The 26,529-nt window shown below is 46.0% G+C and overlaps 1 protein-coding gene across 4 annotated transcripts; it reads left to right on the top strand.

Moving 5' to 3' along the window:
- SEH1L (SEH1 like nucleoporin) lies at window positions 1-25,745 on the top strand. 4 transcript variants are annotated; one of them, XM_029065600.2, is made up of 9 exons: window positions 1-124; window positions 3,894-3,944; window positions 8,455-8,601; window positions 12,716-12,927; window positions 15,917-16,015; window positions 19,195-19,335; window positions 20,613-20,770; window positions 21,981-22,134; window positions 25,047-25,745. In XM_029065600.2, the coding sequence occupies exons 1-9, from the start codon at window positions 14-16 to the stop codon at window positions 25,261-25,263; spliced, it is 1,290 nt and encodes a 429-aa protein (XP_028921433.1). In that variant the 5' UTR covers window positions 1-13; the 3' UTR covers window positions 25,264-25,745. The 4 variants fall into 4 exon arrangements, with proteins under 4 accessions (XP_028921433.1, XP_028921435.1, XP_028921434.1 ...); XM_029065602.2 differs by having other exon boundaries at window positions 23,413-25,745; XM_029065601.2 differs by having other exon boundaries at window positions 1-167.
- The last annotated feature ends 784 nt before the right edge of the window (window positions 25,746-26,529 follow it).

The following is a 26,529-nucleotide window of genomic DNA, read 5'->3' as shown; positions in this document are numbered from 1 at the left end:
GGCGGCGGCGGCGATGTTCGTGGCGCGCAGCATCGCGGCGGACCACAAGGACCTCATCCACGATGTCTCCTTCGACTTCCACGGGAGGAGGATGGCCACCTGCTCCAGCGACCAGAGCGTCAAGGTGGCCGCACACGCTCGCGCCAGAGAGATGTACAGCTCTCCGTGTGTGTGTGTGTGTGTGTGTGCGCGCGCGCGCGCGCGGAGGCCCCCGCGCCTGCGCACTGGGGTTGGGGCCCTTCTGACCCCCTCCCCCCTCCCCTGCCCTCTTTCCCCCCTCTTTCCCCCCTCTTTCCCCCCTCTTTTACCCCTCTTTTCCCCCTCTTTCCCCCCCCTTTCCCCCCCCCTTTCCCCCCCCCCTTTCCTCCTCTCCCTCCTCTCCTCCCTTCTTCCTCTCCCCCTTTCTCCCCTCTCCTCCCTGCGTGTGGGCCAGTCCCTTCTCTGGGCCTCAGTTCCCTCCTCTGTCAAATGGGGATGAAGCCTGGGAGCCCCACGTGGGACCGCCTCATCACCCTGGATCTCCCCCAGCGCTTAGCACGGTGCTCGGCACATAGTCAGCGCTTAACAGATACCAACATTATTATTCTCTGGGCCTCAGTGACCTCATCTGTCACATGGGGATGAAGCCTGGGAGCCTCACGTGGGACCACCTGATGACCCTGGATCTCCCCCAGCGCTTAGAACAGTGCTCGGCACGTAGTAAGCGCTTAACCAATACCAACATTATTATTATTAAGTCACTTCACTGCTCTGTGCCCTCAGTTCCGTCATCTGTAAAATGGGGATTAATACTGTGGGCCCTATGTGGGACATGGAGTGTGTCCAACCCGATTAATAGTAACAATATATATTATGTAACGTAGTAATGATGACATTTGTTATGGCATTTTTTGGCATTTCTCCTCCCTCCCTCTTCCCCTCTTCTCTTACCCCTCTTCCTCTCCCCTCCCTCCCTTCTCTTCTCCCCCATCTCCTCCCCCCTTTCCTCCTCTTTCCCCCCTCCTTCCCTCCCTCTTCCTCTCCCCTTTTCCCCCCTCTCTCCAACCCGCTTTCCCTCTCCTCCCACCCCTCTTCTCCTCTTCCTCCTCCCCTCCTCCCCACTTCCCCCTCTTCCTCTCCTCTCTTTCCCCCCTTTCCTCTTCTCTCTTCCCCTCTTTCCCCCCCTCTATTCCTCCTTTTCCCTCCTCCTCCTCTCCCCTTTCCCCCCTCTGTCCCCCTCTCCTCTTTCCCCCATCTCCTCCCCTCTTTCCTCCCCTCTTCCACCTCTTCCTCTCCCTTCTTTCCCCTCTCTCCTCCCCTCTTTCCCCCTCTCTCTTCCTCCTTTCCCCCTCCTCCTCTCCCCTTTCCCCCCTCGTCTCCCTGTCTTCTTTCCCCCTGTTGCCTTCCCTCTTCCCCCCCCCTTCCTTCTCCCTCTCTCCCCCCTTCCCCCTCCCCTTTTTCCCTCTCTTTCCTCCCTCCCCTCTCCCCTCTTCCCTCCCCCCCCTCCTCTCCCCTCTTTCCCTCTCTCCTTCCCTCCCTCCATCTCCATTCATTCAGTCGTATTTATTGAGCACTTACTGTGAATAGAGCCTTCTGTTAAGCTCTCGGAAAGTACAGTTCAGCAGGAGACAGAGACCATCTCTGCCCAAGCCGGCCTTACAGTCTAGAAGGGGAAGACAGACATCAAAACAAGGACCCCTCTTTCCCTCCCTCCCTCTTCCCTCTTTCCCTCCCTCCTCCTCCTCCCCAGCCCTAGTCCAGACCAGATAAAATTCAACTTCCCATCCGATGGAGAGAGGCCAAAGGTCAGACCGACTCTTTCGTCTCCCGTCTCCTTCCCCGTCTTCCCCCATCCAGTCCCCCAAAAACCGTGTTAAAACCCAGCCCCTGGCACGGACTTTTCCAGTCTCGCAAGGTCTTAAACCAGAGTAGAAGAGTGTCTATCACTTTTCTTGTCTTTTGAGTGTCATATCGCTTTCTTGTCTTTTGATTAGAGCATATAATATATACCTCACAAAGATTAGAAACGGAAAAGCACATTCTCCTAATCCTAGATGTCTCTGGTTGGGTCACTTCTATTTGAAATGAATACCCAGATATGTATTTTATGATACAAAATTTGACAAGTTTAAGATTATATCCAAAAGAAAGGCAGAGGTCCCTTTCTTAGTCTGCTTTTCGGTTCTCTTCCACAGTTGTCATTGCACCCTGTGAATCGAACTGCTTTATTGTGGTCTTTTTTGTTGCTGGGCAAAAAGAGAAGACCGGCTGAATTTCTGCGATGAAATGGTGTTGGATTCCCTTCATCTCTTACTGGGTGTTTCAGAACTTTGTAGGGAGAAGATGGGATGAAGATTTTTGCAGCCCTGACGGTCACAATACCATAATGGCGAGGCGCCAACTGATTCGCACCTCCCCTCCCTGCCCTGGGCAGGATTTAGCCCATCAGAGCTGTTTTGGGAACTTGATTTGCGCCAGGGTGGCCTAGCGAGTAGAGCAAGGACTGGGAGTCTTGAGGACCTGGGTTCTAATCCTGCCTCCATCACTCGTTGGCTATGTGACCTTGGGCAGGTCTTTTAACTTCTGTGCCTCAGTTCCCTCATCTGGGACAGGGACCCGTGTCCAGCCCGATTTGCATGGGAAGCAGCGTGGCTCAGTGGAAGGAGCCCGGGCTTGGGAATCAGAGGATACGGGTTCTGATCCCGGCTCCGCCACCTGTCAGATGTGTGACTTTGAGCAAGTCACTTAATTTCTCGGTGCCTCAGTTACCTCATCTGTAAAATGGGGATCAAGACTGTGAGCCCCACGTGGGACAACCTGATTCCCCTGTGTCTACCCCAGCGCTTAGAATAGTGCTCGGCGCATAGGAAGCGCTTAGGTACTATAATTTTTATTATCCATCCCAGTGCTTAGTAGAGTACCTGGCACATAGTAAACGCTTAACAAAGACCACAAAAGTCATTATTATTACTAGTAGAGCCCTGAATGGCTTGAAAATTCTAGGCCTAACTCTGATATAGAGGCATACTTAAAATATTTCTGTTACGTTTTCATCGTACTCCTGATAGAAGATCTAGGAATGTGGAAGGACATAAGTAATGTCGATCTAACGGACTTCTCTGCAGTTCTCTACTGCCTTAAAATGTAAGAATCTGTGGACGGGAAGGGCAGTCGTTAAATCACACCGGTCCAACGTAACGTCAGGAATAGGATTAAGATCGAGAGCCCTGTGTGGGACATGGACTGTGTCCAGCCTCAGTAGCCTGTATCCACCCCAGTGCATAGAACGGTGCTTCGCACACAGTAGACCCTTAACAAATACAGTTTAAAAAAAATATCAAACTGGGCAGGCTCCATTCTTCGAGATATAGGGAGCTTATAGAAGGTAACCCCCAGACCTATTAAACCGCACTCCAGGGGTTTCCCATTTCCGTCAAACAGGAACTTCAACAGACCACGCTATTCCCCCCAGCTTTGAAACCCAACTAAACTCATTTCTCTTCCAAGAGGCCTTCCAGACTAAGCCTGCATTTCCCCTATGGGTCTCCCTTCTGCGTGGCCGCACATTTGATGTTCACCGCCCCCTCAGCTCTACAGCGTTTACGTACATATCCTTATACTTTGCCATTTCCCCTCTATGTAATTTAATGTCTGCCTCCCCCCACTCCAGACCGTAAGCTCCTGGTGAAATTCTGATCGAGTATTGTCATATTTTCCAGTTCTGTAATTTATTTCTGTAGGATTTATTTCTCGTTTGAAAGGTCAATGTCAAAGCAGAGGAATTGTTTAAAATGTGGATATTGTTGAATTGTGACGGTAGATATTTTGTGTTTTGCTTGACCACTGTGCATGAAAGACTTCCTATAAAGGAAGAGCATCAGGGTTTCTTATAATGCGTTGTGATTTTTTCACAGGTCTGGGACAAAAGCGAAAGTGGAGACTGGCATTGTACGGCTAGCTGGAAAGTAAGTATTATCCACTTTTCCATACCTGTTCTTGGAATAACTTAGTGTTTCAGATAGTCTTCCTTAATAGCATAGTTTTGCTTTGATTATTTTTACTCTGCACGCAGTAAGCGCTCAATAAATAAGAGAAGCAGCCTTGCCCGGTGGAAAGAGCATGGGCCTGGGAGTCGGGGGACCCGGGTTCTAATTCTGGCTCTGCCCAAAGCTTGCTGTGTGACCTTGAGCAAGGCTCTTCACTTCTCTGGGCCTCGGTTCACCTCTTCTCCCTCCTACTTAAGCTGCCAAGGCCCTCGTGGGGCGGGCACCGTGTCCGACGGAATTCGCTTGTAACTACCCCAGTGCTTAGAACAGTGCTTGACACGTAGTAAGCGCATAACAAATACCATTGAAAAATAGTTGATCGATTACTGGAAAGCAGTGCACCGTGTGAGCCTATGCATGCTGTCTTTTTCCATTACCTTGTTTAGTGACATAATTCCCTTCCCCTGATTTCTGAGAAGGATTTCGTCATTCGTTCAGTCGTATTTATTGAGCGCTGACTGTGAGCGGAGCGCTGTACTAAGAGCTTGGAAAGTACAATTCGGCAACAGATAGGAGACGATCCCTACCCAACAACGGGCTCAGGGTCTAGAAGGGGGGAGACAGACAAGAAAAAACAAGTAGACATGCAACAATAGCATATAAATAGAATTATAGATATATATACACATCATTAATAAACAGTGACAGGGAATCAGATTTGTCGGGCTACGCAACGGGGAGGGTTGGGCCCAGAGAATTTCTTCACTGAGGCTGGGAACTCCTGGCTAGGAAGAGGAGGGTGGAAATGAGGATAGTTCGAGGGCCTATTTGGTAGCACTTGGAGAATACAGTAGAAGTAAGAGAGCCTCAACTGCCCTCTTCCCTTACTAGATCCCTTTTTTTCCTTCTCTTTTAACTCTTGCTCCCTCGTTACTAGGCTTCATTCCCCAGGTGATAGCCTCTCTCCTTTTTTTTTGGTTTCAAAAATGTGGGGACCGTTTTGAATAAGCACGGTGGTTTTTGCATTTCATTATAGTTGCGGAAGTGTTATGAGGGATCATAAATCCTACCGTACCTTATCTTGTAAAAGCCCTAAACAAACTAGTGGGAGGTTGAAGTGGGCAGCGGGGGAATTTGTACTTTTCCATTAGGAGAACAGTTGGCATCATCCAAAGTATTCAAAAGGCTACGTAAGGGGCAAATGATAGGCTCGGGCTTAGGGGCTCACTCTGAGCATCGACTCCAACTTGACTCCATTCCAGCTGGGGTTGTTAGTCGTGCCCTGCCGGTAAGCCACGCGGCCCTGAGGTGGGTAAAAGCTACTAAGCGTAGTTCCTGCAGGCAGAAATGGCAGCAGAGGGCAGCTAATAACTGCGGTACATGTTCAGCGTTTATTATTTGCCAGGCACCGTTCTAACCACCGGCGCAGATACAAGAAAATCAGGTTGGACGCGGTCTCTGTCCCTCAGGGGGCTCCCAGTCTTCAGCCCCATTTCACAGATGAGGTAACCGAGGCACAGAGAAGTGAAAGAACTCGCCCAAGGTGACAGAGCAGACATGGGGCAGAGGCGGGATTAGAAACCACGTCCCCCGATTCCCGGACCCGTGCTCCGATCCGCCCTGCGCTTCCCTAGCAGCCGGCCTGCGACCGTTCACGTGTTCCGATGGGTGTCAGCGACTTTTTACCATCAGGGAGATGCATTTCTGGGTGAAATGATGAGCTGGTAACACGAGACTTGATCCCCTGTGTCGGTGAAGACCGTGAAATCAAGCGATTCTTACATGAGAGTTAGTTGTGGGCGGGAAATGTCTCACATTGTCGTGTTCTGCTCTCCCAAGTACATAGAGTACGCTCAATAGATACCGACGCTCTCTAGGTGTCAGGAACCGTTGGGGTAGATACAAGTTAGATTGGACACAGTCCTTGTCCCACACGGGGCTCTCGGTCGAAGTAGGAAGGTGACCAGGTATTCCATCCCCATTTTACAGATGAGGAAACTGAGACATGGGGAACTTAAGTCATTTGCCCAAGGTCACCCAGGGGGCAAGTCAGGTGTTGGATGCAGGATCGGAACCCAGATCTTCCGACTCGCAGGTCTTTCCACTAGCCCACGCTGCTTCTCGTCCTTCGCTACTTCTAGGACAATGTCCAGCCAAGCCAAGAAGAGTGGAGTTCCTAGACCAGGGAGACGGGTTTGGTTAACTCCTCTAGATTTGAAAGCTCATTTTGGGCAGGGAAAGTGTCTTCCGACTCTGTTGTGTTCTCCCAAACGCGTAGTACAGTGCCCTGCACACAGTCAGCTCAATAAATACGATCGACGATAGGGTGGAGTGGGTTAGAACCTTAAGGTAGATGAGGAAGGTGGAATATCCGGGGAACTTGGAGGTAGGAAGAAGGGATTGGGACGGGGGATTAGGGCAGCCGAAGGGAAGCGGTGGATCGGGGAGAAAGGGGAATGTCCGCCCATCCTATCCCGATATTCCGCTTTCCGCTCTGCTCTATCTCCCGGATCTACCAGCTCCCTCTTCCAACCCCAGCCAGCTGTTCCCCTTCTCCCGGAAACATTTTTTTTGTCTCTTCAATTAATGGTATTTATCGAGCCCCTCCTGAGCCCCTAATGCCATACTAAAAGCTTGGGAGAGTACAACTTAGGTTAGACGCATTCCCTGCCCTTAAGAAACTTTGTTTTCCTCCTGGTCAGCTCATTCATGGTATTTATTCGGCCCCAACTGTGTGGAATAGTATGTTATGTACTGGGGAAGAATTCATTAGAGGAGAAAGCAGACTCGAATAGCTCCTGGGAGGTCAGCATGGGGCTTGGCGTAAGGCCCGGGTGTTAGAAGACCCTGGGTTCTAAAGCCAGCTCTGCCTCTTGTCAGCTCTTCGGGACCTTGGGCAAGCCATTTCGCTTCTGTGCTTCGGTTGCCTCATCTGTAAAATGGGGATTCATGATAACGATGCTATTTGTTAAGCGCTTACGATGTGCCAAGCACTGTACTGAGTGCTGGGGTGGATGCAAGCAGATTGTGTTGGACACAGTCCCCGTCCCACATGGGATTCACAGTCCCGGTCCTCGTTTTACAGATGAGGTAACTGAAGCCCGGTGAAGTGACTTGCCCAAGGTCACCCAGCAGACAAGTGGCGGAGCCGGGATTAGAGCCCACGACCTTCTGACTTCTAGGCCCGGGCTCTGTCCGCCCTGCTGCTTCTCGATTAAGGCCGCGAGCCCCATATGCGACAGGGATCGTGTCCAACCTGATTAGCTTGTATCCACCCCACCGCTTAGTACAGCGCCGGCATATAGTAAGCGCTTAACAAATACCACAGTGATTATCATGAGGACCGAGGTCATGGGGTGTAGCTGGGTCGATCGCCGTGGCCCGGCGGACGGCCGATTGCCCCCCTGGGTGGCCCGGTGCCGGAGGGCTACTGCTCCTCCTCCTCCCCCTCCCCACGTCCCCAGGGAACGCCAAACCAAAGTCTGCTTTCTGGGTCAATTTCTCTTAATCTTTTTTGTACAGTTTATGGTTTAAAGGGGTAGAAGCTCCTTGGACTCTCGAACGTCACTGAAGGTAGGCCCTTCTTCAGTTCGAACCAGGCCACGGTGCGGCCGTCGGCCAGTTTAGCCCGTTGCCGACCTGCGCAAAATAATAATTATGGTATTAAGTGCTCACTATGTGCCAGGCACTGTACTAAGCACTAGGGTAGATACAAGCTAATCAGGTTGGAGTCAGTTCCCTGTTCCTACAGAGGGCTAACAGCCTTAAGTTCAAATCCTGGCTCCACTGCTTGTCAGCTGTGTGACTTTGGGCAAGTCACTTAACTTCTCTGAGTCTCGGTTACCTCATCTGTTAAATGGGGATGAAGACTGTGAGCCCCACGTGGGACCAAGCTGATCACCTCGTATCCTCCGCGGCACTTAGAGCGGTGCTTTGCACCTAGTAAGCGCTTAACGAATGCCAACATAATTGTTATTATTAATCCTCATTTTTCAGATGGCAGCTGAGGCACAGAGAGGTGAAGTAACTTGCCCAAGGCCACACAGCAGACAAGTGGCACAAAACAAAGGAATCATTTAGATGAACCATACGCAGGTATGGTTGGCAGGCAAAAACAGGGGTGGGCTGATGAATTACTTGGGCTTATTGCTAAGGTTGGATAAAAATTCAGAAGCAGAGGTTTACAGTCCTACAATATGGGCAGAATTGAATCCTGGCCTCTTGTAGCATGTGCTCGTAAAATGAAGGAAAAGGCCGTGTTTCTAGCCTAGGTCTGTTCTTATCTCTTGAAATCATTAGAACTACAGGATCTTCCATCGATTAAAAGTGTTGCCGATTTTTCTTATTTTTATTTTATTTTCTTGTTTGTGACCGATACTTCTCCCCCTTTCCCAAGAGAAGCGTGTATTTTGAAAAATAAGTAATATTTGGAGAAAAGTAAGTTTGGTCTCTGGTTCAGGGTAATGTCTGTATCTTTTTTTTTCTTTAGACACACAGCGGATCTGTATGGCGTGTGACGTGGGCCCATCCTGAATTTGGACAGGTTCTGGCATCCTGTTCCTTTGACAGAACTGCAGCAGTGTGGGAAGAAATAGTGGGAGAGTCAAACGATAAACTCCGAGGACAGAGTCACTGGGTGAGGCTGGTGCTGTCGTCCGCTTCGACGTCTGCATCCCGGTGTTTCTATCGCCCTTTTGCCTAGATTTGAGTTCTACATCGGTAGAGGGTTTTCTAGGTTTCCCTGCGCGGGCTTGCCGTCTTCTTGGAAACGAGCAGTCTTAGCTATAATTTATCCCTGGCTCGCCTGGATCCTGGGACGGTCTGCAGGGCCCACGGTGTGAATGGAGATAGCAATCGCCGTGGGCCCTGCAAAAGAGTGGGACCGCCAGGAGCGGGGGATTCAAGAGCCAGGAGGTTGCGCAGTGCTGTTTGTGTGAGTATAGGTTGTTGTCTACAGTGTAAGGTGAATGGGAGGACAGAGAAGGGAATCTACGGAGCAGGGGGAGCCAATTCTTTGTGTTTGAGTTTGGGGGCAATAGCGGTTAGTCTGGGGGAAGTGGGAAACTCTCCAGGAGCTTATATGTCGCTACCCTCTCCTCCTCCCCCGCCCAAGTTTTGTCTACCCGACTCATCAAATATAATACTGATTATTACAGGTGAGAATCACGTCGTTGCCATACGTCGAAAAGGCCGCATACTGCTCGAAATGAACGCCTAACCTTATTCTTCTAGTCCTTTGGCTGTCCATTATTGGTGTGGTGGTATGATGGGCCCAATTCTCCTAATTTCTAAAACCGTGGTAGAAAATTAGACATTTTACGGGGAGGGTTAATTTTTTCAGATCCCAGGGGATCACTCGGTACCTCGCCTCGGTGTAACAGTGACGTCAGTGATGATGATGGTATGTAGTAAGTACTTACTATGTGCCAAGCATTAGAGAAGCAGCGAGGTCTAGCGGAAAGAGCACGGGCCTAGGAGTCAGAAGACCCGGGTTCTAATCCCGGCTCCGCCAAGTGCCGGCTCTGTGACCTCGGGCAAATCGTTTAACATCTCTGGGCCTCAGTTCCTTCAACTGTCAAATGGGAATTAAATGCCTGTTCTCCCTCCTAAACGGTGAGCCCTGTGCAGGACGGGGCCTCTATCCAACCTAATTAAGTTGCATCTAGCCCAGTGCTCACAACAGTGTTTGGCACATAGTAAGCAGAGACCATACCATTTTAAAAAAAAGCACTAGAGTGGATACAAAATAATCAGATTGGACACAGTCCCGTCCCAGGTGAGGCTTACGGTTTAAGAAGGAGCGAGAGAAGAGGATTTTTAATCCCCATTTTAAAGATATGGAAACCAAAGCACCGTGAAGTGATTTATTTGCCCAAGGTCCCACAGAATGGGACTAGCAGAGCCGGGACTAGAATCTTCATTAGGGTCTTCAATTCGCTTATCCGGCATGTCAGACTTGTTCCTATGGGTAGGTGACCTAAGCGTATGCAGGCTCCGTTTTGAAAAAGCCGAAAACAATTAGCAACTAATACCTAACTGTGAAATAAAACAACAGCAGGTGGAGCTTCCATGTACGTAGGGACAGCGGTCTAAGTTTGGGCAGGGAGAAGATGGCAGGAAAGGTAGGGAGAGGGGCCCGACAGAGAAGATCACAGAGGTGCGTAGTTATACGCATCTCTAAAAGACACGCCCAGGCCCACGTTCACCCGGGTGAGGCTGCTGACCGGCGGCAGAAAGGAATCCGAAGGGGAGAGAGGAAACCAGTCGAGGCTGATGGTTCTCCCCTCGGAGCTGGCAGGCCCGCGTGCTCTGGCTTGAAGGGGCCGCCGCCCCACAGCTGGAGTCTGGATCCGACCTCGGGGCACAGGGGCCCCGGGGAACTCTCCGAAGCAGCTCCTCGTAGCGGAGGTGACGGCTTCCGGCGGCAGGGAATGGGTCTTGTTGCCGAATCGTCCCTTCCGAGCGCTTAGTACAGTGCTCAGAACACGGTAAGCGCTCAATAAATACGACTGAGTGAATGAATCTTGATTAATAATGGTGGTATTTGCTAAGGGCTTACTAGGTGCCCCTCCCTGGTCTAAGCACCGGGGTAGATACAAGCTAATCAGGTTGGGCACGGTCCCTGTCCCACAGGGTGCTCACAGTCCTCACCCCCCATTTTACAGATGAGGTAACCGAGGCACGGGAAAGTTAAGCGGCTTGCCCAAGAATGCGCGGCAAACAAGTGATGGAGCCGGCATTAGAAACTAGGTCCTTCTGATGCCCATGCTTTATCTGCTAGGCAATGCTGCTGTTTATTGTCCTCGTGTACTTTCCTGAGCGTGTAGTACAGTGCTTCGCACACAGTAAGCGCTCAATAAAAACCGATGACCGACTCCAGTCTGGACCTCAAAACCCTCTGCGGGACGGTCGGGTTGGGCCGCGGGCTGCCAACGGATCAGGTCCAACCGAGATTTTTGACCCGTCTGCCCTAAAGTAGCTCCTCGTGGCCTGAAAAGAATTAAGGCTCTTTGCAAAGCACCTTCCTTCTTAGTGGGGAAGAGTTTTAGGCCCTGGGAAACGGTCCTTTAAGATAGTAGTAGAGATTTTAATACTTTAATAAATAATAGAGATGTAAGTATTAAATATTTTAATACTAAGCTCAGTCGAGAAATCTATTCCTTCTAAGATACGGAGTGCGTATTGTGCCGGGGTTACCGAATACAAAGTCACAGTCTCTGATCTCAAGAAACCCTCCCTCTAAATGAGGAACATACTGATTAATGTTTATGGGCTTCTGTTCACCTAAACCCGATGAAGAAGCGTTCCTTTTTCTCGGAGCTTTGGAGTTGTTTATAATAACAGAGCGCAGTTCTCCTTTTAAACTAACACTTTATCGTAAGACTGTTTATTGAATTGATCCAGGCACTAACGTTTCGACCCTTTACATTTGCTGCTGTTAGGTAAGCTATGGAGTGCCGATATTTGATGGGCCTCAATTTTAACCTGTGCGTCCTTTACCGTGTTACAAATATCCAAATTGTCGTGGTCTTTATTAATAATAATAATAATAATGTTGGTATTATTTAGCGTACCCACATTGTTGGCTTTAAAATGAAAGTAGATATTTTAGTATGGAGCATAACTGCTTTGCTTATTTTGGTGAAGCGGTAATAAATCCACCTGAAATGTAAGCCGTGTCTCTGTCCTCTAGCTCAAGCTCCTGACCTTGGCATTATCCTCTCCTCGTGCAACCCACGTATTCACTGGCACCGAATCCTGTCGGTTCTACCGTCACGACGTCGTTAAAATTCTCCCTTTCCTTTCCATCCATACTGCTCCAGTGCTGATCGGAGCACTTATCCAACCGGCCTTGACTCCTGCATCTGCCCCCTCACTGACCTCCCTGCTTTCTTTCTCCCCCTACTCCGGTCCGGACTTCGCTGTGCCTGCCCAGGTCGTCGTTTTTTTAAAGAGCCGCTGAGCGTAGGTCTCACCACTCCTGAAGAACCTCTAATGGTTGCCCATCTGCCGCCGCATAAAATAGAAACTCCTTGCCCCGAGCTTCAAAGCACTCAGTCACCTTGCCTCCTCCTACCTTATTCCCCGATTAAGCTCCCTTCCCCCCGCCCCCAACCCCGACTTCACCTCCCTTCTGTGTTGTCTGAGCCCTTGGATCTGTACCCTTTAAGCGCTCGATATTCACCCTACCCTCAACCCCACCGCACTTACGTACGTATCCGTAATTTACTTCCATTAACGTCTGTCTCCCCCTCTAGACTAACCGTTGTGGTCCGGAAATAATAATAATTTTGGTATTTGTTAAGCGCTTACTATGTGCCGAGCACCATTTTAAGCACTGGGGTAGATACAGGGTAATCGGGTTGTCCCACGTGAGGCTCACAGTCTTAATCCCCACTTTACAGATGAGGTAACTGAGGCACCGAGAAGTTAAGTGACTTGCCCACAGTCACACAGCTGACAGGTGGTGGAGCCGAGATTAGAACCCATGACCTCTGACTCCTAAGCCTGGGCTCTTTCCACTGAGCCGTGCTGCTTCTCTAATGTGTCTGCCAACCCTGTTGTATTGCTCAGTACGCAGTAAGCGCTCAATAAATACTTCCGTCGGTTGGTTTGGAAATGGCGGGAGTCCCAGGAGACAATGGGTAGATGTTGGGTAGGACGGGGATGGCCCTCCCTGATGTCGTAATGGGAAGATCAGTGCAGCTCACTAGTTAATTGCAACGGCCGTCTTTCTTTATCTCTTTCAGGTTAAAAGGACCACGTTAGTGGATAGCCGGACGTCGGTTACTGATGTGAAATTTGCACCCAAGCATATGGGTCTCATGTTAGCCACCTGTTCGGCGGATGGTGTAGTGAGAATATACGAGGCTCCCGATGTTATGAATCTCAGTCAGTGGTCCTTGCAACATGAAATTTCCTGTAAACTAAGCTGCAGCTGTATTTCTTGGAACCCTTCGAGGTAAGATGTCTACCAGCTATTTTAAGATAATAATAATAATGTTGGTATTTGTTAAAGCGCTTACTATGTGCAGAGCACTCTTCTAAGCGCTGGGGCAGATACAGGGTAATCAGGTTGTCCCACGTGAGGCTCACAGTCTTCATTCCCATTTTACAGATGAGGGAACCGAGGCACAGAGAAGTGAAGTGACTTTCCCACTGTCACACATCTGACAGGTGGCGGAGCTGGGATTCGAACCTGTGACCTCTGACTCCCAAGCCCGTGCTCGTTCCACTGAGCCACGCTGCTTATAGAGTAAATCAGTCGTTTCTTTCTTGAAAAAAGGATTTGATTATTTCTCCTTTCTTAATGGGGTGTTCTTAAATCCCAGAAAGCTTTAAATAATAATAATAATAATGTTGGTATTTGTTAAGCGCTTACTATGTGCAGAGCACTCTTCTAAGCGCTGGGGCAGATACAGGGTAATCAGGTTGTCCCACATGAGGCTCACAGTGAATCCCCATTTTCAGATGAGGTCACTGAGGCCCAGAGAAGTGAAGTGACTTGCCCACAGTCACACAGCTGATAAGTGGCAGAGCTGGGATTCGAATCCATGACCTCTGACTCCCAAGCCCGGGCTCTTGTCACTGAGCCATGCTGCTTCTCTTGTGGACCTTTTAATTTTTGTATAGCTGAATATGCGAACGTTGCATTTATGTCGAATAGCCGATAAACTCATTTCTTCCACAGTATAAATTTTCACTCCCCATTTTGAAGGGACAATTAACTACTAAGGGTTCCGACCACAGTCTTGTATGACTGGAGAGAATTTGCTAAGATGTCTAAAGAAAAGTGCCATGCCAGGTGTACGTGTTATAACATGATTATTCCTTAGTGAAGGTTTTGTTGTCAACCCTTGTGCTTTAGAACTGAATATATCTGTTCATAGACACCCACGTTTTAAACTCTCCTGAACTGTTATGCTGTTTCTTTAAAAAAAAAAAGCTACCGAGCTAATGCTACGTGTAAAACGGAGAGCCCTTTCCATTCATTTTCGATAACTTTCTCCAATTGTGAATCTAATTCTGATCTTCAGTCTTGAGTAGTACAACTATTTGAGTGTCCACTTGGTGCGGTGCAGCGAACTGGAAATTTGGAAGCTGCAGAGTAAAGAAGTGACGAGTTCCCTGCCCACAAGCAACTTTCCCTTTAATGGGGGAGGCAGACATAAAAATATTTACAACCGAGATGAATTTTAAAGTATTAAAACGGTCACCCGAATGCCGTATAATTTGGTTATTAATTACTGAGCGTAGTGGGAACTCCCCCGTTATCGTCCAATGATACTCTCGTTCCCGCAAGTTATCTTTCAGTTTTGGATGGGATTCCTTGTTTTCTGAGGATTTCCACCCGTCATTACGACAGACCAATATCCCAGCTATTGTTATATACCATTAAGACAGTAGGACTTGTAGAAATAGAAATAATGCCATGGGGTTTTTATTTTACTTTCCTTCTGAAAAATTCAAAGCACTTCGCAAGCAATTTTTCACGTTTCCCTCGGTATCATTTTAGGTAGCAAGGGATGGGTGGCATTTCCGGTGAAGAAATTTAGGAAACGTGGCTCTGAAACAAGGAGCTGCCCTCTAGACTGTAAATGCTTTGTGGGCAGGGATTGTGTCTACCAATTAATTCTATTGTATTATACTTTCCCAAGCACGTGGTACAGTGCTCTGCACACAGTCAGGGCCCAATAAATGCCATTGGTGGACTGGTTGGATGAGTCATTTCACCTCCCTGCGTCTGACTCTCAAACCCAGTGCTCTTTCTGGATCAAGCAGGTATAACTACTATGATTTCCCCTCCATTCGAAGGGCCTGTAAATTAAAGTTCAGGAGTTGTGAGGGACAGACCAACTAAAACGTGATTTGTGTTAGGTTGAAGAAGCTGGTTCCAAGTAATCTCATGGAGCTGAAGGTCTGTGTCCCTTAAAATAAAGTCCAATATACAATTTTATAAAACAAAAAAATTTTATTTTCTATTTTTTTAAAAGCAGCATTATTAAAAACGACTAACCTTTGTCTCTTTTTCCCCGATTTCAACAGATGTCAAGATGGGGTGTGTGGAACAGGGTCTCGTTTTTTTCAGCTGGCCTTTATTTGAGGGCAACCCTGTACCTATCCATAGTAAATATATCCAGTTCTTATATAATTTGTGAGTTTCTTGAGGAACTTAACTTGAAAGAAGAATCACGCTCTTGTACGTGAGTCTGACTGGTAGCCACCACGTGCTTGAACACAACCATTTCTTAGAATCGTGACATTGTCCTCTATTCCAGCGAGACCCTCATTGCCGGGAGAGAACGTTCCCTAAATAACGTCTTCCAAACCGCAGAACATAATAACGCATGTGCTGTGGAAGAAACGAGTGTAATAAGTGGGCTTTCCCATGTCACTAGATCCTTGTTTTGTGAGGTTGGGATTTTTTTTTTTTAAAGATTCGTTTGTTCTTTAGGGCCGGCAAAATAAAAAGAAACTAGATCTTTTTAATTTACTGCTGTGTAGCCCTTACTGTGTGGTGATATAGTCCCGGACTCCAGAAGCAGCAGCGGTAAAGCACGTCCTCGGAAGGGAACTGGAAGCTTGCGTGATGTCGTGTCACGGTGTATCTTTCACTGACTTAATTCAGCCGGGGGGGGAGGGGGCTCAACCAAAATCATGAACATTTTAAAATGCATTTAGTCCCCTTTGTCTTCTTTCTTATAACTAAAGCTGGCCGTGTGCGGCGTAAAAGAGAAGAGGTTTGTCTGAGCCCGTCTGAAGCCGGCGGGGTTTGGTTTTGGTCCCGACATCACGGGCTGAGGCAATAGTGAAAGAAAGAAAGACCGGGGACCGAGCCAGCCGGGCCCAGTTTCGACAGGATGGAAATTGTATTCTGCCCACTGGGATCGATTAGAAACGGATTGATCCCAGCTCTTTCTAAAGTACTTTGTCTCTTTTTTCATTTCTAGTTCTCGTGCTCATTCTCCCATGATTGCAGTAGGAAGCGACGATAATAGTCCAAACGTAACAGCTAAGGTTCAGATCTACGAATATAACGAAAACACCAGGTAAGCTGGAGGCGCAGACGGGAAAGCAGTAACAGATACTAGTTTAAGTCACTAAAATGCCACATTTCTGCAAAAAATCGGCCGTTCAAATTTCCCATTGAACAAAACCGCATCGGGTTGTTTTTGGAACTGTGAAAAGGTAGTCATACTTATATAAAAGTGTAGTTATGCCTGTCTATATCATTTTCATCATCTTTTAATCCACTCTACCCAGCTAAATGTTAATATGCAAGTAACTGACATAATTACAGTGGAAGATATTGAGTTGAGGCCAGAGTGATAAACTTGATTTCTCTGTAGCGCCTAGGTGTTGGAGCATGTGTGGTCCTAATGTTGCTGAGGGAACAGCACGTGGTAGCACATGGCAACTAAAACAAGCTGGCGTAGGTCGTAAGAAAGTGTCTTGTACCTAATGGGTGCAAACTCTCAGCCATTTAAAATGTCGGGGACCAGTCTAGTTCAGATAGGCAAATGTCTGGATAACAGAGGGGGTCAGGAGTGCCTGAGCTGTCTCGCTGCTGCTGGGGTGGGGTTCAGGAAAGATGTCCTAGACCCCTCCCCAGCATCAGAGACCCTGATCGCTAGGTATTTCAGTTTTATCAGCTAACAGAAAATTTGGATCATTGATAACGTCCAAAGATATTGGGAGCAACGTGGCCTAGTGGAAAGAGCACGGGCCTGAGAGTCCAAGGACCTGGATTCTAATCCCAGTTGCCTCCTTTAGGATGTTGTGGAAGTCGTTTAACTTCTCTGCGCCTCCGTTGTCTCGGGTGTAAAGTGGGGATTCGGTACCTGTTCTCCCTCCTCCTTAAGACTGGGAGCTTTGTGTGGGGCAGAGACTTTTCCCAGCCTGATCAACTTGCATCTACCCTAGTGCTTAAAGCAGTGTTTGACACACAATGAGCACTTTAGAAATACAATAATAGTAATAATTTTGGTCCGAGTGCTGTATGTCAGTAGCGATCATGAATAACAACGCTAATTGTGTTCTTTAAGCATTTATTATGTACTAAGCATTGGAGTAAATGCAATAAAGCAGATCGGACGCAGTCCCCACCCCATTTGGGACTCAGAGCTTCCGGACGGACATTTTATCCCCATTTTCAGATGGGACAACTGAGGCACAGAGAAGTTGTGACCCTGAGGCACAACTGAGTGGAGATTCACAGTTAGGTCTCCCAACTCCCAGTCCCGTGCCCTATCCACTGGGCCACGCTGCCCTTTGCGATTATTCTAATTGTTTCGTGACTACCACTTTGTTTAATATTTGTATGACTGATAACTTTTATAAACTTATTCAAATAGTTAAAATACTCCGTTCCTGTAATTTTGATTTTTAAGGTCCCAGGAAATGTTCAGGAAGTTATATGCCTCTGATTAGGAAGTGATAGAATAATAGAGCGGGAGACCAGTCACCAGGCCTTCCTGGGGAATCCCTCATGCAAGGATAATCCTGTTGTGACTGCGGTTGGAAGCCAGGACCCTGCACATAAGGCAGGAGTGGTGGAGGCCCCACCGTGGAACTACGGACCCTCTGACAACTCAAGAATCTGGAGATTCATTTAAACCAGTTCTAGGCAGGCATCTCCTCTGACTCCCAGCTGTTTGTAGACCTAAATTCAGTTCTCTGGATTATTTTGTATGCTTCGCTCCGCTCTACGCACAGGTCCTGTGGCTTCGTGCAGGATCACCCACTGTTTGTTTGTCTATGGTATTTGTTAAGCCCTTACTCTGTGCCAGGCACTGTTCTGAGCGCTGGGGTAAATACAAGAGAAGCAGCGTGGCTCAGTGGAAAGAGCCCGGGCTCGGGAGTCAGAGGTTATGGGTTCGAATCCCGGCTCTGCCGCTTGGCAGCTGGGTGACTGTGGGCAAGTCACTTCACTTCTCTGGGCCTCAGTTACCTCATCTGCAAAATGGGGATTAACTGTGAGCCTCACGTGGGACAACCTGATTACCCTGTATCTACCCCGGCACTTAGAACAGTGCTCTGCACATAGTAAGCGCTTAACAGATACCAACATTATTATTATTATTATACAGGCTAATCAGGTCGGATACTGTCCCTATCTCACAAGGGGCCCCCAGGCTTAATCCCCATTTTACAGATGAGGTAACTGAGGCACAGAGCAGTGAAGTGATTTGCCCAAGGTCACACAGCAGACAAGTGGCAGAGCCGGGATTAGCACACAGGTCCTTCTGACTCCCAAGCCCGTGATCTCTCCACTGGGCCACAGTGCTTCTGCACAAAAAGCAGGCCCGGCTGGGAAGTATGTTTACCCAGCATTTACCTTGCACAGTCTTGAGCCTGTACCTTCTTCCCCTACACACCTGAGGAACAAATTGAATTCCTAGATTACTGAATTAATTTCAATAACCACATCTAATTAAGATAGATTATCTAGCCACCCTTTGGTGAACCACAGCGATGACATGAGGCTGTGGCCACTTGGGCCGTGATTTGGGCCCGGGAACAGAACGGGTACCCTGCCATGTCTTGCCTTTTTGCCCGTCGCACCCACTGCCCCCAACAGAAAAGAGACTCCTAGTGGGAATGGAGCTGTGGATACCGTTATCGTCGTGATCGATGCCTTCGCTCGGGCTTCTGGTCCTCAGGAGCAAGGCTCATCTGTCGTCCGCGATGGGAGGGTTCATCAGTACAGTAAACGTAATTGCCCTCCCTAACCGTGGAATTTGAGCACTTGCAGATTTTTAAACGACTCTGCGATCACTTAATGGAACCCAGATGTGTTTTTTTTTTAATAGATTTTTATTTTTTGCAAACTTTTCCCTAATTTTCTTGCTCTCCTAACTTTAACATAGCCATATATTTATTAGTGAACTTCTTGGAAATACTTCTTGGAAATCTTTCCTGGAGATGCTTAGCAATGAGGATGAGTTGTGTTTTTTCAGTGGATAACTTTGTTTTTTAAAAAGCCAGATTTTTGGTTATCGGGTTTTAGTATCTTTACTGTTCAGGGCGTTTTAGTCACGTGACTCAGGTGTTTGAGTTCCAGCTTTGTCACAAAATGTGCCGTAGCCTTGTTGGTTATCTGGAGATTAAATACGGTGTGGGACAATATGTAATGAAAATGGTTCCTGGGTTGCAGAGTAAAATGTATGTTGTGCATTTTGTTTTCATGAATTGTTAATGGACAGCAATTTGATATTTGATATTTCAGAAAATACGCAAAGGCAGAAACACTTATGACAGTCACTGATCCTGTACATGACATTGCATTTGCTCCAAACCTGGGAAGATCTTTTCATATTTTAGCGGTAGCAACCAAAGATGTAAGAATTTTCACTCTCAAACCAGTAAGGTGAGTTTCTAAACAAATCTTCCTTATAAAAACCCTTTTTAAATTTATGTTCTTAGTTCTCCCCATCCCTCTTCCTTTTTAAGCCTCTCGATCTTTTCCTCAGGCCTTCCAGCTCCTCATATCCCACAAGATAGTCCTTTGTTGTGTGACATCATTTTCGTTCTTACCGAAAACTGTTCAGTAGAAAGCTGTGTAATCCTATTAATTGGAAATGAGGTCATTTCAGATCATTGAAAATTTGAATGACTAAATAAATTAATTTTGGCTAGCTTGGACATGGGTTTACTTAGTTTTTGTTCATTCAGTATTTTCATCTAGATAAACGTGACTTTTTCAAATAATGGGTCTAATTATTAATCTAAGAATTCTCCCATTTTGGTTTAGAGACCTGATTTTCAGTGCACCTCTGAAAGTTGACCTTGCTGGTCAACCACACCAAGCCGTTTTCTTCCTTAAGCTTCCGCTTCTTGGGCACATTCACGGAGAGAGATGCCGAGCTTTCACTCGTGTCTGTGCTCGCGTGCACATAAAGAACATTACGGGGTATCACCTCAAGAGGAGGAATTACATCTTTTATTACTTTTTAATAAAAAAAAGTAATGGTGTGTTTTGCCACGCACCGGGGCAGGTGAGATACAGTCAGATCAGACTCAGACCTGTCCCGCAAAGGCCTAGAACGTAGCTTTCCGAACAGTGCCTTGCAGTGGTTCCTGCGATTATCGCTGTCTCGGGAACCTCGTAGGATCGTTTTCAAAAGTAGGCGACTTAGGAGACAAAATGTGGCTGCCATGTGCTCACAGAAGCAGTGATGGTTAACTCGTCCCCTTCAAGATCCTCCGCCATGTGACTCGAGTCACATGATGATGAAAAATGGATGTTTCTGCTTCATAATGAGAGGATGGGAGCGGTGCTCATTTCAGAGCTGGGGTTACTCAAGCCGACAGAATTCGTGAGACAGCGGATGCTGGGGAAAGCCATTAGCTGGTAGGAGGACTACACGCTGTCATTGGGAACTCCTCCGTAACAGGTTTATGTATTTATTTTTATTACGGTGTGTCACCTACTATTCTAAGCCTCAGGGTAGATAAACAGATTGCACACAGGCCCTGTCCCACATGGGGCTCTCAGTGTAAGGAGAGCAAATAGGATAGTGCAGGTATTCGGAGCAGATAATTCAAGACTCTTAGGTATAGTGTGTCATAAGGTGGGGTTTTTTTATTTTCCCCATTTTCTGACATCTCTGTAGAATGCTTGAGAGAACTTTTTTTCATTTACAGAAAAGAACTGACTTCCTCTGGTGGACCTACAAAATTTGAGATACATATAGTGGCTCAGTTTGATAATCACAACTCTCAGGTCTGGCGAGTAAGCTGGAATATAACGGGTACAGTGCTGGCATCATCTGGGGATGATGGCTGTGTAAGATTATGGAAAGGTAAGAGTTCGTCTGAGGGGAAAGAGGGGGTCGTTGCTATATTTCATTTGGATCTCTCAGCTCCCACTTGAATGTAAAGCCGGAAATCAATTCCTAAATTCCTGCTTATGAAGATAATTTATTATATCCCGGCAGCAAATTTTCATCAGCGAACCATACTTACCATCTCTCAGTTCATTAAATCCACAGTGGAAGTAATGTAATTTTGTTTGCCAATGGGTTCTATCATCCTGGGCGGGGGGAAAGAAGCAGCGTGGCTTAGTGGAAAGAGCCCGGGCTTTGGAGTCAGAGGTCATGGGTTCGAATCCCAGCTCTGCCACTTGTCAGCTGTGTGACTGTAAGCAAGTCAACTTCCTGGTGCCTTAGTTACCTCATCTGTAAAATGGGGATTAACTGTGAGCCTCACGTGGGACAACCTGATTACCCTGTATCTACCTCAGCACTTAGAACAGTGCTCTGCACATAGTAAGCGCTTAACAAATACCAACATTAAAAAGCAAGCCTTCTCCCCAGAAAATGCTTAAACTACGGTGTCTCTAGTCAACGTTTCCTGTATTACCAACTTTACTGAAACTTTTTAAGCTCTTCGTTCAATATCAGTCCTCTCTAAAACAGAGGCACTAGGGATTAACAGTGCAATGCAGTTCAGTGTGTTTAAGTGACTTGCAAGTGATGGAGCTGGGATTAGAACCCAGGTCTTTCTAAGTTCATTCAATAGTATTTATTGAGCACTTACTATGTGCAGAGAACTGTACTAAGCTCTTGGAATGTACAATTCGGCAACAGAGACAATTCCTGCCCAGTGAAGGGGTTACAGTCTAATCGGGGGAGACAGACGGACAAAAACAAGATGACATAATCACGATAAATAGAATTAAGGGGATGTACACCTCATTAACAAAATATATAGGGTAATAAAAATATATCCGATTAAGCACAGTGCTGAGGGAAAGGGAGAGGGGGAGGAGCAGAGGGAAAGGGGGCCTAGCTGAGGGGAGGTGAAGGGGGAAGGGGGACGGTCTGTGTTCTGTGCACTAGGCCGTACTGCTTCTCAGATGGCTTTAGAAAGTCACTTTCTAAAGCCTGTCCTGAAGGTAAATGAGCTCTGTAGAATCCTCTTCCAGGGCTTTTTTTGCCCATTTGATGAGATGAAAGAATCCGTACCATAAAGTGCAGAAGTAATAAAACCGATACGACCATTTTCTTTCAGCCAACTACATGGACAATTGGAAATGCACTGGTATTTTGAAAGGTAACGGGAGCCCAGTCAATGGGAGCTCTTCTCAACTGGGAAACTCAAATGCCTCTTTAGGTTCCAACAATCCAAATCTACAGAATTCCCTGAATGGATCATCTGCCGGCAGGTAGGCTGTTGTGTGTGAAAAGTCTGCAGTTTCTTCTGCATGAACCTCCTCGATCCGGTAGCCATATTAAAGCCTGATGTGTGTTCTGTGACTGTGAAAGTACGATTCACTGTAACTTATCCAGTCAGAAAATAAGTCGATTAATGGGATTGGTTTGCCTAGGGTGGTATCGTGTTGACACGTAGAGTGAAACCTCCAAGTAAATCAGATTGTTCTTGGATGTTTATCGGGCCGCACGTAGAAATGGAAATATTTTTAAGATGCTATTTAGCCTTTGAGGTTGAAAAGATTCTGGCTGTATTCTGATAGTGGTTTTTAGGACTGCAGCACGCTTGGTCCCTTTATCTGAGCAGTGGGTGTTGAGTCCAGGAGTCTGTCCGGACTAGATTTTAGTCCTGTTAATTGTCGTATTTGAGTGCTTATTGTGTGCAAAGTGCTGTATTAAGCGCTTGGGAGAGTACAGTACAACAACAGACATATTCCCTACCCATTAATTGCATCTCATTTAGACGGTTGGGAGGAGAATGCATTGCTAGGGTCTTTTGTTGTCTTGATTATAAGAATACCGATTGGCTTTCTAGAGGTGTAATGATGCGAAAAATAGACATGGCTATCTGGGAATCTGATTTCTTAGTAAAAAGTAACTTGATTAGAGACATTTAAAACCATTTCCAAATAGCCTATATGTAATCTTGAGCATGTTTTTCAGTAATAATTGTTTGGGTTTAATTAGGAGTCCACCGTAATGATGCTTGTAATAACTGGCCTTTTGTTTTCGTTCCTATATAATACACATGCCGGAAAGTTTACTCTTTCACTAATTTATCATGAACCTAGGTAGGTTTTGTAATAGATTTCAGGTCGTGGTAGGTAATTCGTACCGCAAATTTAACAGTGAAGAAAGTCCAGATCTGCCAAGTAATTTACCCTGTAGTTTCATTAATCAGCTACATTTAGCTTTAATTGAAAGAGTGATTTTTTTTTTTGGAATTACTTCCAGAAGTAGCCAAGAGTTTTAATTTAAGGGGTAGTAATAGTGCCGTGACAAAATCTGTTCAGCTCAGACAATGTTTGAAAGATTCATTTGTGAACCAAAAAAAACCCAAACCTTAGAGTGCTCAAATTGATAGAACAGTTTTACAATTATCAGGGCTTTTAGAGAATTTTTGCTTTAACAGTAGCTCTAAAATTTTAATCTATCTTATTGTGCTGATAACCGTGTGTGTTTAGATCTGTGATGCATTTTCCCTTCTCCATTTGTATTATGTCCTTTAACAGAAAGCACAGCTGATTTCAAGCTAACTGGAGTAACTTTGCTGTTTTGCTGCTTGTTGCATGTACACAGGAATGGAAAGCGAGCTCCTTTTTCCCCCTCCCCAGCGCCATTTGACCTCTCCCATTCAAGACACACCAGCAGCCCTGCTTACTACTAAACGCAGTCCAAAAGGCCTTTTAAAAACAAAATACACTGGGTAGCGTTTTTTGTATAGCAATTGGTTTACACTTTCGGGAACTTCTGAAAGCTGATCAGTTGGAGAGGCTTCTTGTTGGGACAGATTTTCACCAGAACAGTTTTGGAGGAGTGTCTGTGAAATTAATATCTTGGCAGGGGAAAAAAAAATCTGTTCTCACAGCTCACGGGAGGAGGGATGGGAAATCACATTATCCTCTTTGGAAAATGCAGACGCCTTTGTGGTTCTAACATCACTCGTGTTTTCCACTTACATAGAGAATGGCGAATGTTTATATTTTTCATTTGAAATGTAATAAATTAATTTTCATGAAGATTGTTTTGAGTGTTGAATTGCTCTACATTTTTGAATGTTGCTGTGAGCCTGTTAATATTTCCCTACGTGACCCTTGTAATTTCTTTTGTGTTTTTTTTTAAAACTTTTAGGACTAAAATAGATGGTGAAAGTAACTGTACAGTTAATACCTCAGTTTAGTTTTCGGTATTGCTTCATTTACTCCTCAGCAGTACAATATAAATGGCTTTGTAAATGCTTTATTTACTAGCCCACACCACAGAGATCATTTAGAAGTGTGCTTGGATGTTCCTGTGGTGTCATTTTCTGGCATGTAAAATATTCTCTCCAAGTATAGAATTTGTCCAATGAAAATTTCCCTAACATTGTTTCCTGTGGATGACACTTCAGGATGGCATTTCCTGGGATTTTTCTCAATCATTTGACTGTTCTTTGAAGTGCTATCAGTCGTAAACCTGATCGTTAGGATCTAAAAACTTCCCTAGCTATATTTCACAGAGGTTCTAAAATGCTTAAAAATCACTGGTAAAATCTAAAAAAATGGCAAAAGAATAACCGCAGGAAATGGCAAAATTATTTGTCTCGTCAGAAATCCGTAGTCATTTGGTGATTTTTTTTTTTTTGGAAGGAAAATGTAAATAGACTGGATTTCTACAAAAGACTTGTCATTTCTGGAAATCGTAATGGTTGTTCATCGTAATTAGCTTTAAATTTGGCACACTGTCCTGCTGCTACAAATAAAGCATTACTAAAACTCTGCTAAATGGGGTTCTGTGAACTATAGGAGACAGTGAGCATTCAAACTAGCTGGTGAGGAATTTCAAGAAATAAATGTCTTCCTTTGTGCAGTGCATACTAGGAGAATTTTTTTGGTACTTTTAGTTTAAAGGATTGCACTTGCTTCTTTGAAAGTTTCTGAAGTTGCTTCAGCAACCTTGGTTTCAATTAGGACCTTGATTTTCTGCTATGTTCTGTTAGTTTTGGCATGATATACTAAAGCTTTTTTTTTTCCAGCATGTCTCTTCTCCCCTTTGGTTCTCCTTGTATTTACTACTTTTCTCTTTTTTTCTTCTTCTTTTTTTTGTTTTGTTTTTTTGGTTTGGTTTGGTTTGGTTTGGTGTTTTGTTCCTGTCTTCATTGTTTCAGGTATTTCTTTCCCCCTCTGGATCCCCCAAGGGCTGGATCGAGATGGTCCAGTTATGCCCAGCTCCCTCCTCCTCCTCCTCCTCCTCCTCCTCCTCCTCCTCCTCCTCTGATAGAGCAGTCTTGCGATGCTGACACTGCCAACTTCCAGTATCCTCACCCTCGCAGACGATATCTCTCTCAACCTCTTAATCCCTTACCTGAGAACGAAGGGGTTTAAAATACTTCTCTAAAAAACCCAAAAGGCCTTATTCGGATGCTTGCGAATGCTTCCATTCCTTTCTGCTTTTTTATTCGTTGTCTTCCAGAAGATTTTGAAAATTCAGGACTCTCGTGCATGAGACGCAAACCAAACCTGGCCTCTGGCACCTTTCATTTGTTTGTGCTTGTGCAGCAGAGGAACATTTGCTTCATTGGTTGATCCTCTCGGATGAGAAATGACAGCATTATCTGTGAAAGCCATCCGACATACCTGATTTCAAAGTGCCTGGCCTGTACATTTTTGTTTTGTATTAAATTTGTCATGGTCTTTGAGTGTCTTACGTTTTAAATATCCAATCGGTTAAGAAGACAGTGTATCATCTTCAAGTTCGACATTCCTTTGGGATGTATTTTTAGGAACTGTTTTCAAATTTGAAAGGTCAATGTTGAAATTGTTTGAAGTGGAAAATAAACCATTCCTGTGGATAACGCAGCAAACCACTTTGGAGTATTTGTTCTCTTTTTTAAATGGACACACATCGCCTCATCTATAGTATGCATTTTATAACTCTTCCAATAATAAAATACGTTTAAAAGATACGACTCCGCTTCATAAAATCGAAACGTACCTTCCTGGAGTACGTAGCTTGGGCATCCCATTGATGGTCATAAAGCTGGGAATGGTTTCCTCACCCGTTTTAAAGATCGTTAATTTTTGAAAGGGATTAATATGGATTTAACCACAACACTGATAGATGGAGTTTGGCAAATCAGTATCAGAATATTTTAGACACTTTCTAAATTCCCTACAGATGTTATCTCGCAGCTGTAAGAATCTTGCACCGGACAATTCCTTAATTAAAGTACGAAAAAAGTTTGAGAGTAATTTTCCCTGCCATCTCAAAGGATCCTACTGCCTCCACGGTCAGGGCTAGACTGCTGTACTTCCCAAGCGCTTAGTACAGTGCTCTGCGCACAGGAAGCGCTCGATAAATACGATGGAATGAATGAATGATAGGAACAATAGTGAATTGCTTCTGTTTCCTTTGGATTTAAGAGGGACCAGAGACCGACTTGACAGGACAGTGAATTTCCAACCATACGCCCTGAGTTGATCTAAACCGTCGAGAAGTGGTGAGTCCCAGTGGAAAGAGCACAGACCTGGGAATCGGAGGAACTGGGTCCTGATTCTTGCCCTGCCACTTGCTTGCTGTGTGGCCTTGGGCAAGTCGCTTAAGTTCTCTGTAACAGTTTCCTCATTTGTAAAATGGAGATTAAATAACTG

Source organism: Ornithorhynchus anatinus, chromosome 5, assembly GCF_004115215.2.
Source record: "Ornithorhynchus anatinus isolate Pmale09 chromosome 5, mOrnAna1.pri.v4, whole genome shotgun sequence".
In the NCBI taxonomy this organism is placed as follows: Eukaryota; Metazoa; Chordata; class Mammalia; order Monotremata; family Ornithorhynchidae; genus Ornithorhynchus; species Ornithorhynchus anatinus.
Note: the sequence above shows the minus strand (reverse complement) of the source record. Positions and strands in the feature narration are given on the sequence as shown.